Source organism: Anser anser (genome assembly GCF_964211835.1).
Source record: "Anser anser genome assembly, chromosome: 1".
Classification (NCBI taxonomy): Eukaryota; Metazoa; Chordata; class Aves; order Anseriformes; family Anatidae; genus Anser; species Anser anser.
The window spans coordinates 53,812,044-53,825,808 of NC_139720.1; the positions used below are offsets into that span (position 1 = coordinate 53,812,044).

The 13,765-nt window shown below is 34.8% G+C and overlaps 1 protein-coding gene across 16 annotated transcripts in view; it reads left to right on the forward strand.

Annotated features, from left to right (window-relative positions):
* PPFIA2 (PTPRF interacting protein alpha 2) overlaps positions 1 to 13,765 on the forward strand; it is a 343,054-nt gene that overhangs the window by 101,400 nt on the left and 227,889 nt on the right. For 2 of the 16 annotated variants that reach the window (XM_083807690.1, XM_083807691.1), the window contains exon 1: positions 8,955 to 9,411. The exons of 13 other annotated variants lie outside the window; for them this stretch is intronic. In XM_083807690.1, coding sequence (XP_083663816.1) covers positions 9,331 to 9,411 — 81 coding nt within the window. In that variant the 5' untranslated portion in view covers positions 8,955 to 9,330. Of the gene's footprint in view, positions 1 to 8,954; positions 9,412 to 13,765 lie in introns of those variants that run through there. One more of the 16 variants, XM_083807692.1, reaches the window with a different exon arrangement.

Sequence of the window (13,765 nt, forward strand, 5' to 3'; positions counted from 1 at the left end):
GGCTATTGTGAAGATTATGTCACAGAAAGTCTAACAAGTAATTTTTGGGACTATATTTGCACACAGCATGTTGTGAAGCAATTCAGTCCAAAGGTTAGGGAAGTGGTGTTTTTGTGTTGTTGGCTTACTGACCTTCTTTCAGGATTTTCTGAAAGGTAATAATCGAAAATCCAATTAATTAAATCACCACTAATCAGCATAACATATACTGTGATTGCACAAGTCTGAATTATAAAGGAAATAAAACATTCAAAGTATTTACTTGTATTTGAATTCACAATTCCTAGCACTGAAAAAGTGTCTTTCAATTGTATTTGTATACCATGGTTTTCTTTCCATAAAATGCTATGTTTGCTTGTACCTACTAGGTTTGCAGTTGCTGGATAGTCCTATATTTTTGTAATAGTGTGTAAGAAGAAATGAAAGTCTGGTGAGTCAATGGCTGGAACAGCCATTTGGCCTCAGGACAGTGTTGCCTGATTGTTTTATAATCCTATATCTTTTCTGTATTGAAGGAAGGATGATTTTAGAAAGTATTAGTACACAAACACTCCCACTGCACTTTTGAAAGTGAAAATGGTATCAAGAGGTTAAGGACAAGCGCAGAAGAAATAAAATACATTTTCAGGAGATACACTGTTTATGCTTTCAGCCACGGCCACTTATCTTTATAAGGCTGTATGACAATAAAGCAATGTGCACTATAGCAAAGTCTTAAAGTCTTTTCAAGCTAATATTTTATTACTGATTTGTGGTATGTACTTGAAGAAAAAATGCGTTGGAAGATTTGATTGATTGTCTTTACTTTGGCTGTAAGTGGGAATTTTGCATCGTCTGTAAAAGACTGAATTTTGTAAATATATTTGGAGCGACAGGTCTGACATTTTCAAACTTGCTCAATCTGCTGTGGTCTTAACAGTGAGATCTGATGTTCAAAATGGCATATACCAGCATCAACAGGGCTGAAGCGACACAGAGGGGCTATTCAAAGGCTGAGCATCCCTGCAAATTAGATGAAAAGAGTCTTAATTAAACACCCAAACTAGTAACTGCTTTTGGAAGTATGACTGTATGTATTGTTACTCCCCTTAACAGTCCCTCAGCAGATTCAAATTCCAGTGGTTGTACTCAGATTCAGAATTGATATTCTACTTAGCTACCCAGTTAGTTTCAGATGAGAAAACTACTAAGGTAAATCTACTCTTTGGAACTTTACTAGAATATCAGCAATATTGCAGTTCTTGCTGTATGTGAAAGAATGGTTTTATTCTGGATATTCAAGTTTCTCCAGCTTATGTTCACATCCATAGAAATGTGTTCACTGGCACAATGAAAAAACTATGAAATTTTTAATTGAGTAAGAAAAAAAAAAAAAACAAACCACTCCCAAAACAGACCTTCTTTTGCAAAGGGCTGCTGATATCCATAGTTCATATTCTTTAAATGTAACTGTCAGTTGTCAGTTTTAGTTTTTGATTCAGTTCTCTAAGTTCTTACTCAAAGGACCAGTTTAACAACTTGCATGCCTCACTTGTTAAGACAACAGATATTTTCCAGATGGAGCAGAAATAGAAATAAATGACTAAGACAATTGCCTTTGCACAAGCTTTCCTGACAGCTTTTGTCTTCTAGATATAATTCTGCTACTCATTTTCATTAGTAATTTACTCTCTGGACAGTTTTTTTTTTTACTTGTGGAACAGGATACATCTCAGTGTATGTAAAGATTGCAGAATCAATACAAATAAATACAATGAAAATGAATAAGATAATACTTTTAGGAAAAAGAATTTAAGAGTATTTCTGAAGGGATGAGAGGCAGGTTAGAAAGGGTATCTATTTGTAGTGAGCTGTGCTAAGTCACAGTGGTTTAATGCCTTATCTGAAATTTGTAACTTCTTTTATTTTTCCATCATAGGCCCTCGTCCTATTTTTAAACTCATGATGAGGCACCTAGTAAAAGATATTCACTTAAAAAGAAAAAGCCTCTCTGCTGAGGATGATACATAGGCAATGATTATCATCTCTTATGTTCTCTCATAATTTCACTCATCCTTAATGTATTGTGATGCCTTGCAGTATCTATGTGATTTAGATTCTACATTTACTGGTAAGAAACGACTCTTATTTTGCCAAGCACACTGATACCACTCTGTATAATGTTATAATATAAACAACTTAAAGGATGTAAATAGTGAAAGTGATACCTAAGTGATATGACGCAGGGTAAAATAACAAGCTGACTGTTTTCATTATTTCTTTGCTACCATCTGGAATCACATTATTTTGGAGGTTTTTGTCTTGATTCATCAAGTGTTAATTTTAGATTTGACTAGAATTTTATTTAAAATACCCATAAACTCAATCACTGCTATGATTTTCCAATAAAAGTTGTCTAAGTCTAAAGAGCCTCTAGACTTTTTCATGAAATATGAAATAATGCCACAACACAGAAACAGTCATTCTTGGCATCAAAAGTAAATGGCAGAGGCCACAGGTTGTGTACTAAGTATACCTGAGTATCTGTGATTTTGGCAGTTGAAGCCAGAGTCATGGAGAAGTAGGATAGAACTTAGAGGAACAGAGATAAATCTTCCCTCATTTTTTGTTGTTTTCTTTCATTTCTTCCTTCCACCTTCATGTTATGCTCTATGAACGGAATGCTTTCCTCAATATTCAAGCATTATGTTTTCATTCAGTTTCTCTTTTTGATTCACTCAGTGAGTCACTGTCATCAACACATAACTTAAAAATAGATAAAAAACTGTGTTTATATCAGGCTCATTTCAGTTACCTAGCAAAGTTTCTTTGTATAATTTTGATTTACTGATGGTCAAGTTGTTTTGAGGAAACAGCTCCAGTTTTGAATTGTGTTGAGTTGAATTGTGACGAGTTGAATTGTGTCAAGAAATACAGAATGGTACCTTGGATATTTCATCCCAGTTTTGCTGAACCATGTGGAAAGAAAGTCAGATATACAACTATGTATCAATAATTCTTGAGAGTGTGAGAAATAATTTCTCACACCTGTGATGACCAGGATATTGTAGGCCACTACCATGTGGTCATAAATTACCAGCCCACAGTGTTCAAAAGGAAAGGAAGTCTTGCTTATGCTCAAGCAAACGGATTGAAAAATCAGGTATTTTGTCTTTGGGATTCATCTGCATTGTAGCTATATTTGATGATGGTTGATTATGGACTGCATACGTGGTAGGTTCACAGAATCACAGAATGGTTGAGGTTGGATGGATCTCTGGAGATCATCTGCTCCAACCTCCCTGGTCAAGCAGGTTGCCAAGGACCACGTCCAGGCAGCTTTTGAAGATCTCCAAGGAGGCAGACTCCACAATCTCTCTTAGCAGCCTGTGCCAGTCAGTCCTCAGTCACTCACACAGTAAAGTGCTTCCTGATGTTCAGGAAGAACCTCCTGTGTTTCAGTTTGTATTGCCTATTGCTGGGCACCACTGAAAAAGGCCTGGCTCTGTCCTCTTGGTACCCTCCCTTTAGGTATTTGTATACATTGATAAGTCCCTGAGCCTTCTCTTCTCTAGGCTTAAGAGTCGCGGCTCTCTATGACTTTCCTCATAGGAGAGCAAAGTCCCTTCGTCATCTTTGTGGCCCTATATTGGGCTCTCTCCAGTATGCCCATGGCTGTCATGCACTGATGAGCTCAGAGCTGGACATAGTATTTCAGGAGCAGCTTCACCAGTGCTGAGTAGAGGGGATGGATCACTTCCCTTGACTTGCTGGCAATACTTCGACTAAAGAAGCCCAGGATACTGTTAACCTTCTTAACAACAAGGGCACATTGCTGTCTCTTGTTCAACTTGGTGTCCACCAGGACCAGGACCCCCAGGTACTTTTCTGCAGAGCTGATTTCCAGCTGGCTGACCCCCAGCATGTACCGATGCCCGAGTTTATTCCTTCCCAGGTCCAGGACTCTGCATTTCTCCTTTCTGAACTTCATAAGGTTCTTATTCGCCCATTTCTCCAGTCTCTCCAGGTCCCTCCGGATGTCATCATGACCCTTCAGTTAATCACCCACTCCCTGTAGTTTCATGCCATCAACAAAAAACTGAGGGTACATTCTGTCCAATTGTTGAGATCATTAATGAAGACGTTAAACAGAACTGGACCCAGTATTGACCCCAGGGGTACTCCACTCATTACTGATCTCCAACTACAGTTTGCACCACTAGCAAATGTACTGCAGGTTAGCTCCTTTATTCATAAACTCACTTAGATATTTGAATTAGTGATTTTAATTTGACTTTTTATAGGGATAGTGTTCAAAAGTGAATTCTACAGTTTGCTATTTATAAGATAAATAGTTATGAAAGTTTGACGTTGGTTGAAGAAAATGCTATGTGGTGGGTTTTTTTCAAAATAATTGCAGTACTTAGTAAAATGTCCCAGTGTATGCAACAAAGAAATTGCATTCATATTTGCATTTCCTCTGAAAGCTTCATTCATTGTTCTTGTGCTTGAAAGGGTAGCCATTGTATGGAATAAACCTGTTAGGACTACACGTTTTATCTTTAACTGTTGCTGGCGTATAGTTTATACATCTAATAGAAGAGATTTTTTTCTGCAGTGTACTTGTCTTCATAAGTTACATAAATCCTGATGTCTGAGGTTACAATAGGGCTCATAAGTTCATACTGATTTGGTACCAGCACTTGTAAGACACACACTCACCTGTACAATCATGGCTATTTGTATATTCAAAATACAAAGCAATGGAGGACCATAATGGAAAATGTTGATAATCAATTCTCAATTGCAGAAACAGGATGAGTAGCAGGCTTTGCCTATCAGTGTAAGCTGACCTATTTCTAAAAATCTTTACATCCAAATGGATTTTCTGTTTGTAGCAGAAAGATGAAAGGGACCAAAAACTTCCTCGTACTGTGTTTCATTTTCCTGAATTCTCTCTCCCACTTCATCGTCTGGGAGCTTTACCAGCTGGGAGAGGTTAGTTTTCTGAAACTAGGTATGTGTGGTTTTATACATTCTTAGTTGTTGGATAATATATTTTGTGTTGTGTTATGTTTTGTTTTGTTTTGTGGAAAACTATAAATACTTTTGGTGTGCAACTTCATTAAATGAGCTAAAAGGAAACGTAAATTATTTTGTATATGGAGAGCAATTAGATGTGATGTCTGGCTTTATGAACATAGTTATTTTAATTCAATATGCAGTTGGAATATCTTTTCTCTGATCTGTGGTAAAGAATTAACATCTTTTCTGTTGTTAATAGCTGGAGATCAGAACTCTTTAAATATTGTCAGTTCTCTGTTTAAAGCAAATTCAGGAAATCTTAGCTAGTTGAGTGATGTGTTATATGATACTCCCTCTACATAGATGTCTACGACAATAAGCAGATCTCAAAGGAACATCAGATCAAGTATAGTATTGTAGATTTTGGAAACTTAGTTGGGTTTCTTCCACTTTGTGACACAAAAGTGGTGAGGATTAAGTTTAATTTGAAAGCTCTCTAATGTTCTGAGAATCACACACTGTCACTGCTCTTAGAGGAAGGCATGTTTCTTTAACATGGTTTTCCCTGATAAAGACAGAAATGAGAACAGTATGTGATATAAAGTCCATGTTTCTGGATAATTACTCATCTAATTTAATAAAAACTGGTGATTTAAATCTTAACTCAAAACATCTGGTTTTCAGCACTACATATTCTGAAAACAAACTATACCTCACAAGCTCTAGCATACTAAAAAACATTTGTTTGCCAATTAAAAATGTTTATTTTGTCTCTACAATATGAGATGTAAGTTTTTGTATCAGTGTGCCTGAATTTTCAAAGTACTTCATATAATAGTTAGATATGTTCTTCCTATTTTAAAGTGTAATCTATTTTTATATACTATTTTTATAGCAGATATATGTTGGTACATGTAAATATGTATTTGTACATATATATATACATAGACCAGTAGACTACACATCAAAAAAGAATGCTAGTTAAAAATATATATATACCAATATGAAGGTTTTTGAGGGGGTATCTAATTAAAATGTGCAGTCAATATAGCACATATAATATAGACTAAGAGTTTCATAACACATTCAAAAATAATTGGAACTGGAGACATCTTGGAGAATACATTGCTATTTCTCATACCTATTATGGATGTTGGGTTTATTTTCATTTCATATCGGAGATGTGTTTTTTTTTTTTCCTCTACTAAAACTCCTTCACCTCATGGAATAGTTAAACCATTCATTGGGAGACTCTTTGGAGCAATTATTTGAGTTCCTTTGTGAGCACTTCTACCACTGAACTGGAGTCATGGTCCACAGGTCTCTCTCTCTGTTTGTGCTGTTGGATCCATTCAGTTTCCTTTATTCTATTCCACTTTCTGCTCACTTTCAGGCTGGGTTGCTTGATACTTAGCTCAGTATTTGTGGCATTCAGTTAGACAAGGGAGAACTGCTTTCAGCTTTTTCTTCCAAGGACATTGCTGAATTCCAGCTTTGAGGCTGATGGCTTTTCTAAAATGTAGCTGTCTCTGTTGGTAACTATGAGCATAGTTGGTAACTATGATGCATTCTGCCATGCATCAGGTCATCTTTTCTTACCAAATTTACCGAACATCTAACCCACTCCTGTGAAGAGGCAGTTTTCATGTTTTCCAAACAAAAACAAAAACAGCAACAGCAACAACAAAACAAATAGTTTTGCATAAAATTTTCCAAGCTGTTTGGGTGTTACATTGAAACTGTGCTCTGATTCCATGAGAGTCCTGCAAAACCATGGTGTTGGCCTGTTTTGGTATGAGCCAAAGAAAAACATATAGTCATTATTGTTCACTTTTTCATGAGAGGTAAAAGTTAGTGCAGAGAGAGAACAGATGATGGTTGCCTCCTCTCCAGACCTATACTGATTAGCTAAGAAGATGTATTTATTTGAACTTAAAGGTAGTTTACTTTATTTTGAGTGAAAATTCCATTGTTTAATTAGGAAAGCCAAAACAACAGATAAAAGATAGGGGACAGTATTTTGAAAAGCAGTAATTTCTTGAAAATAATGGGCAGATAAGTCATAGTGGACAGAGATCCAAACAAGACAAGAGCTCCCAGTGGAAAGCTGCTGTTAGAAGCTAGGCAGTCCTTGACAAGTAAATAGGGAGCGAGCAAGTCCAACAAGAGCAATAACATTATGATTGTTGAAGGCAATATTGAGGCTGTCACTAGATTGCTCATCTTTGACTTCGGTATTGACCATTTCTTAAAGATGTTGGCAAAACCTTTTTATTAAAAAATGAGCTAGATTAAAGCTTAGCAAAAGCCAAGATGGGAGTTTCCTATATCACTGGTAGAAAGGAGAATAAAAAGTTGTGAAAGGTGAAGCAAGAGAAGTTCAAATTAACAGGTAAAGTCATTTAGTAATGATAGTATTTAATTAATTTAGTAATTTAGTTATTTGTCTATTGGAGAATTATACATGGATTTTTGCTCATCTTTCCTCAAACTGTGGACTTGGTGAGGAAACAAATAGATAAATTTCTCTGGTCATTCAGAACAAATGATCTTAAGTGTCCTTGAAGTAAACTCTATTCATTGCACTGCATGTTTGGTGGGTATATTATAAAGAAGAAAGAGTCCACTCAGAATAAAAGGTCCTATGCTCAGATTACCAAAAATCTGGTATCTTTGCTTTGACCAGTTGAGGGACCCCTTTGCTAATACCAGCATCTAGATCTTCTGGAAGAGAAACCAAAAAGGGGAGTACAGTCTGCAATGTGAAATCAAGTTCTCAAGAAAATGTTACAGACAGTAGTTTTCCTTTGATCCTGCAAATGTTTTGGAAGTAATATCATGGTAATTATAAGAAAATGTTAGACGTTACTAGGATCTAAGAGGATTTTTTTTCTCTTTGGCCTACAAAATAAAATAATTGTGCCATGCACCACACTGGCATACACATTTAAAGAGACAGACATCTCTGAAGCTATCCTAACCTCTTCCATAGTCATTTTACTTTAGAAACTGCATTATCTTCAGTTGGTAAAAGCATTAAGACAATACAGAATAAAAAACAGGCAGCCTGGCAATTCATCAGTTTTTTGACAAGTTTCATTTTGAAAAAAATTTCTTAAGTGGTTTCTGTCTCCCTTTTAAAACTTATGAATAAAATGCAAGCTGCTTGATAGAACCTGTAAAATTAGTTTTCTAACCTCTTTAGATTTTTTATCCTTTACTAAAACTCTACTAGTATGCCATTTTAGCAAATGGATTACTTTGTTTTTTTGTTTATTTGTTTGCTAAAAAGTGTCATATTCTTTGAATATTTCTTTTTTAATGTCTTCATGTGGTTTAAATGATCTGTGTTTGAAAAAAAAAAACAAAATGCAGTAAATGCTTTTTGGATGTTGAGTGCAGGTGCAAAAACATACTGTGTAAAGTTGATAAGCTAAGCTGTAGGTCTGTAACTTCGTGAAGAACATTAAGTCTCAGAATAAAATTTCAACTTTATATTTAGTAATGTTAGGTAAACCTTTACTAAAGAGAGAGTGAGTTGGAGGTGGGAAAAAAGAATTATGGAAGAATGAAAAAAGAGGGATTTGCAATGTATATTACATCTGAACTGATTGTAACTTATTTCTCAAAAAAAAATCTTATTTTCCACGTAGTATCAAAAAAATAAAAAATATAAAACCCATCATTTTAGAGAGCAATATGCTGTTTCTTTTATCTAAGCAAGACAGTTGAAACAAAAACCTTTTGTGTTATTTAAAGCAAGTTAGTATGTGTTAACATAACTGTCGACAACTGAAACATTAAAATTATCATTCTTATCAAATACAGCTATAAACTGAACACGAGGCATGCTTCAGGTTAGTCAGAAGAGGTCCTCTGTTTTTCACTGTGCATGCTTGCTTGAAATGAAACTGTGTGTTATTGGTTAACTGGGATGCTTAGCATAATCACTTTGCAAGGCTGTGGTGGAGGGAGGTGATTATCACTGAGAACAGATGGGCAGGTCCAGAGCATTGCCAGATCCTGCACGAGCTCCACGTACTGTAGGTTCTAGCTCTCTTTTCTTTGGCATTTCTAATTTTTATGCATTGTGCATATTTTGAAGAGCTGGCTGAGCTAAAGGTCAGGGAGCGATGACCTTACAGTTTAGCTCACAGATGTAGGAGTGGGGAATTCGAAATGCTGTCGCTGTACATCTGAACGGATGGGGCAGACTACATTTTGTACAATTGCCTCCCTAAATGTGTGAAAGGATTTATCTCTGAGCTTAGCACTCTACTCTGCATCTGTAGCTGTCTGTGGATTGTATTGTGTGTGTGACCAGAAATGATATTCTCGGATATGAACACTGTCTCTGCCTCTCCTAAAGTGCATCCTCCTAATGGGACCCGGTTTTATACTTTTCAGGTAAGTGAACTTTAATAAAACTGAACAGATCTTTTGTGGTACTTAATGATGGGTAAACTTTGAGTAAGAGTATCTAATAGGTTAAGAAGCTTATGTGTTATTTGTTTTTTCTCGGTAGAAGACAATATGTAAGATATCAATATTATCACAGTAAATTTGCTGCCTTCACAAAATCAGCATGTAAATTGTTCATAAATGAATACCATATCACATTCAAAATGATTTTGCTATTGATTCTATTTCCCAATAATATTATTGTCTCAAGATTTATTAGATTTATAGTTCCTTAGACAGACCTACACTGAGTCTTGCTGTTAGTTCTGATAAACACTGCCTTGGCATTATCAGAAATTCCAAATTCATATAAAAATATTTTAAAAACTTTGGATGTTGTACCTGTCTGGATTTTTTATATTAACCGTGAATGTAGTTTCATGCTAGCTGATGCTTAGTTTGATTCATTTGGGTAGCCATCGTACATGTGCAAGAGATAGAATAGCAGAATCTATTGTTAGGGTTGTTAAGGTTCCTAGTTTTAAGTCAAGTTTCACCTCATTCAAGTAAATAATCTTGTGTGTTTAGCCAAAGGTAAAAATGTATTATATGCTCTAAATTTAGTGTGCAAACCATTCTAATCACACCCACCTTTCCATTGCTTTTAATTAAAATAAATCTTCAGTGTGTCAGCTCTGGAAAAAATATATAAACCTACATGAAGATTTTGCAATAAAAAAGCCTCTGCCCAGCTCCCCCCCACAGCTGCCCTTTATAGCATTCTGGCCCTGCATGGCAATTCAAATACTCCATTAGTTAAAGTGGCAATAGCTTTTCCAGCTCAGCCTCTGATACAGTTAGGATTTAAATAATCTTCCCATTCCTGGTCATGTGTATAAGTTCTGTCTTTTTGCTTACTTTATGCTATTGTAGAGCATTCTCTTTAATATTCAGTACATGCTGTGTATGCTACCAGAGCTAACAATATGAGGCAATTAAAAGTTGATCATAAAATACATAGCAAACTTCTTTCATAAAATACAGGCATCCCATTCTTTGGGTCAAATAACTGCATTTCATTCTTGTCTTCTTTTAATCTATTGTTTTTAATTGTGCTGTCTTGCCCTTCTTACAGTGATGTCAAATGATAGTTGAGGGCTGTGCAGAAAGAGTGGCATCCTCCTAACAGTGACGATCTGCTGATCCTGGCAGTGATTCAAAGACATGAATGCCCCAGGCCTGTTCCACTACAGCATGACTACTTTTTTCACACACTGACATCTAAATATTCTGTACAGCCTCCTGTAGCTATGCTCTTAAAAACAGTTCTTGACATCAGGTATTCTTTCTGAGTGTGTCAAGTTGAAAGAGTCACTAAAATTAGGATGCTTGGTTGTGATACCAAATTGACTGTTTTATTATGTGGTACTTTATGAAACTAAACAGTAACAATTTGAAATATATTTTTTTATAGTATGTATTGTTGTTACTACCAATCTCTATAATTTCTGTAGACATTATCCCACATAAAAATATTTCATTTAAAAATAATTTGTTGCACTGATTTTTAAGTGGAGAGGACAATAAATAAAAGGAAATATAGCCTAATTTTCTCTCGCATTTTGGACACCTTAACAAGCAATGTAGAATTAAATTTACATTTGGAATGTAAAGCTGCTATTTTAGGACAGTCTGTGCACTAGAACAACTCGGTGTCATTAGTGCTAAAAGAATCTCTGACAATTTAAAAATACATATATATTTTTTTCCTGTGATGCCCTTTTAAAATATGTATTTTATATATATGTTGTATATTTTTTTATTTTATATATATATTTGTTTTCATCTGTGCAGTAAAAAGAAAGATATATGAATCAACTTCCCAGTTCTTGCCTTAGCCTCCTATGTCCTTCCATGCTTTCGACCACCATTCCTCTCTTAAGTTACTTCAGTCTTTGCTGAGTAGGTCCTTTTACTGAGAAGTACTTCCTGTGACTCAATTGCTTTGGTCTGTTTTAAACTACTTTCACCTTTTGCTTTCTTGCCTACTTACTCTATGGTGTCTATACGCTAAATTATAATCTCTTTTGAGACAGAGATTCTTTCATTTAAATAGCTTGAAAAGTTATTGGCCAGTTTAATGGTTCTTAATTTGAAATGTATGTGCTGGTATTTATTCTAAATACGTGAAAATCTAGTGAAGCCAATGTATGACATGTTCAAAACTGAACCTATACAAAAAAAGTGAGATAAGGACCTGAACTCTGACTGATGCAGGATAACAAATGCTTAAACTGCTGAATTAATCACACATTGATTCAAAAGCACAGCATATTAATTCCCTCAACAGCAAAAATTGTGTTGAAAGAAACCTAAAGCATGCGCACAAGTTGTATGTTTATTACTGTCATTTCACTGATGTTCTTAGGAAATAAAACCAAATTGGCCTCTGCAGACCAATGCATCTAGCAGAACTCTTGGACTGGGAAGGATCATAACAGTGGATATCTGTGCACGCTTTTGAGTACTTATTTAGCTCTTATTCAAATACTTTGAATAGTATGCCTTATGATCATCTTTATAAAGTGAGTTTATAGTTGAGAATTAATTGAGATTAGAAGTCTGCCATAAATTTGCAAATTCAGACATTTTCTTGCCTGACAGACCTTTTTTTAGTAGATTAAATTAACAAGGAATTTCTCAACAGCTAATTGCAACATTTAAAATTACATTTTCATCTGCAGTGTCAGAGGATGAATTAATAAGTGTTTTGCTTTCCCCTTCTCTCCCATTTTGTATTACTAGCTTCTGTTTTCTCCTGGACACCTAGTGTTCAGAAAAGGTATTGAATTTGAAAATTGCATAGATATCTGTGACTATCTGTGTAATATTATGAAATTACTAGCACCTTTGTTCTGCTTATGGAATCTGCCATGAAGTTCTGCAAATATTAAAAGCCTGATTTGGGTTAGTTTATTTACTGAACCACCTGTTGTAATTAAAACAAACTCAAGCTTTGATCCTTAGACTATGCTTGATTAAAGCAACTAAAATAGAAAACTGTATGAGAGGAGGTCATATAAAGAAGTTATATACTGTATGAAAAGAAAGAATTGTAACACTGTTATGAAAATGATTTAATTTTATAAGAACCAAGGCAATGCAAAAATTTAGTGCTTTGTATTTCAATATCTCTTTATTTCATCTCAGCATGCTTGTGCCAACCTTGGCAGACTTCTGCAGTTATGTAAAAGAAAACAGTAGTTTTCTTTCTTTTTGTCTTCAGACTTGATAAAAGATAGTATTTCTGCTATTGTATGTGGAAAATTAGTTTGCTAGCAGTGAGCATATATCTTTGATCAAAGTTGTAAACATCAAAGTCCAAGTAGTAACATTGACTTGCTCTTTGGTTGGTCTTGTATGTCACTGTATTTAGTGATTGTTTCCGTAAAATAATGATGCAGGTGGAACAGTCTGGATTAGAAAAGCGAGATTTTCAACTATGTTGTTGGTTATGAAATGGGAAACATTGATGTACTGAAAAAATATTTTTTAATCAAGCTTCTTTTTAGATCATTGAGGGTTGTCGCATTTTTATAAAGGCATAGCACAAAAGAAATTAATTTTAAAATTTCATGTTTCTGTTTTGGAAGTTGGATAATACTGCTTTGGTCATTTAAATGCAACTTTATGCTCATGTTTGTCATATGCAGTAAAAATTTTTGGTTTAATTAAATTTGTTGTCTACACTAATACATGTGAATACTAATTTGCACTACTTCTAAACATTGAAATTATCTTCACATTCTACATAAAATTTATTCCAACAGAATTTGAAATTAAAAAAAAAAAAAAATTCTGTTTAAGCTTCTTCTTAAAAGAGGAAATATTTTTTAGTTTAGAAAAAAATAAAATGTTTGTGAACAGTATCTTTAACTCTTGTAATTTTCCATAACTAAGGTATGCACACATCTAATGCACAGATCTAAGCACAGACCTAAATGAGGGCTAACAAGGGGTTGCAAATAGGCAGAACTTAAGAAGCAGACATGCACAGAAGAGAGACAAACGTTCAGATTTCTGCAGTACACAGGATCTATTGATCCTGCTAGATCTTTAACTTTCAAATCAGCAGTATGCAGTAAGTTTCCATAAATGATAAATACAACTTTTTAAACGTTTGGAAGTAATACTACCCCATTTTATAGTCAGGTAAGATCTGGGGTTTATAAATTGAAGTCTTAGTACAACTAGACTATACTCTTTTTATACTTCAAGAAGTATTGAAAAGATGCCTGGTATTTTCCAAAACCTTGGGAGGTTAAAGCAGTTTTTTAAAGTGGTCTGATGATCAGAAGAC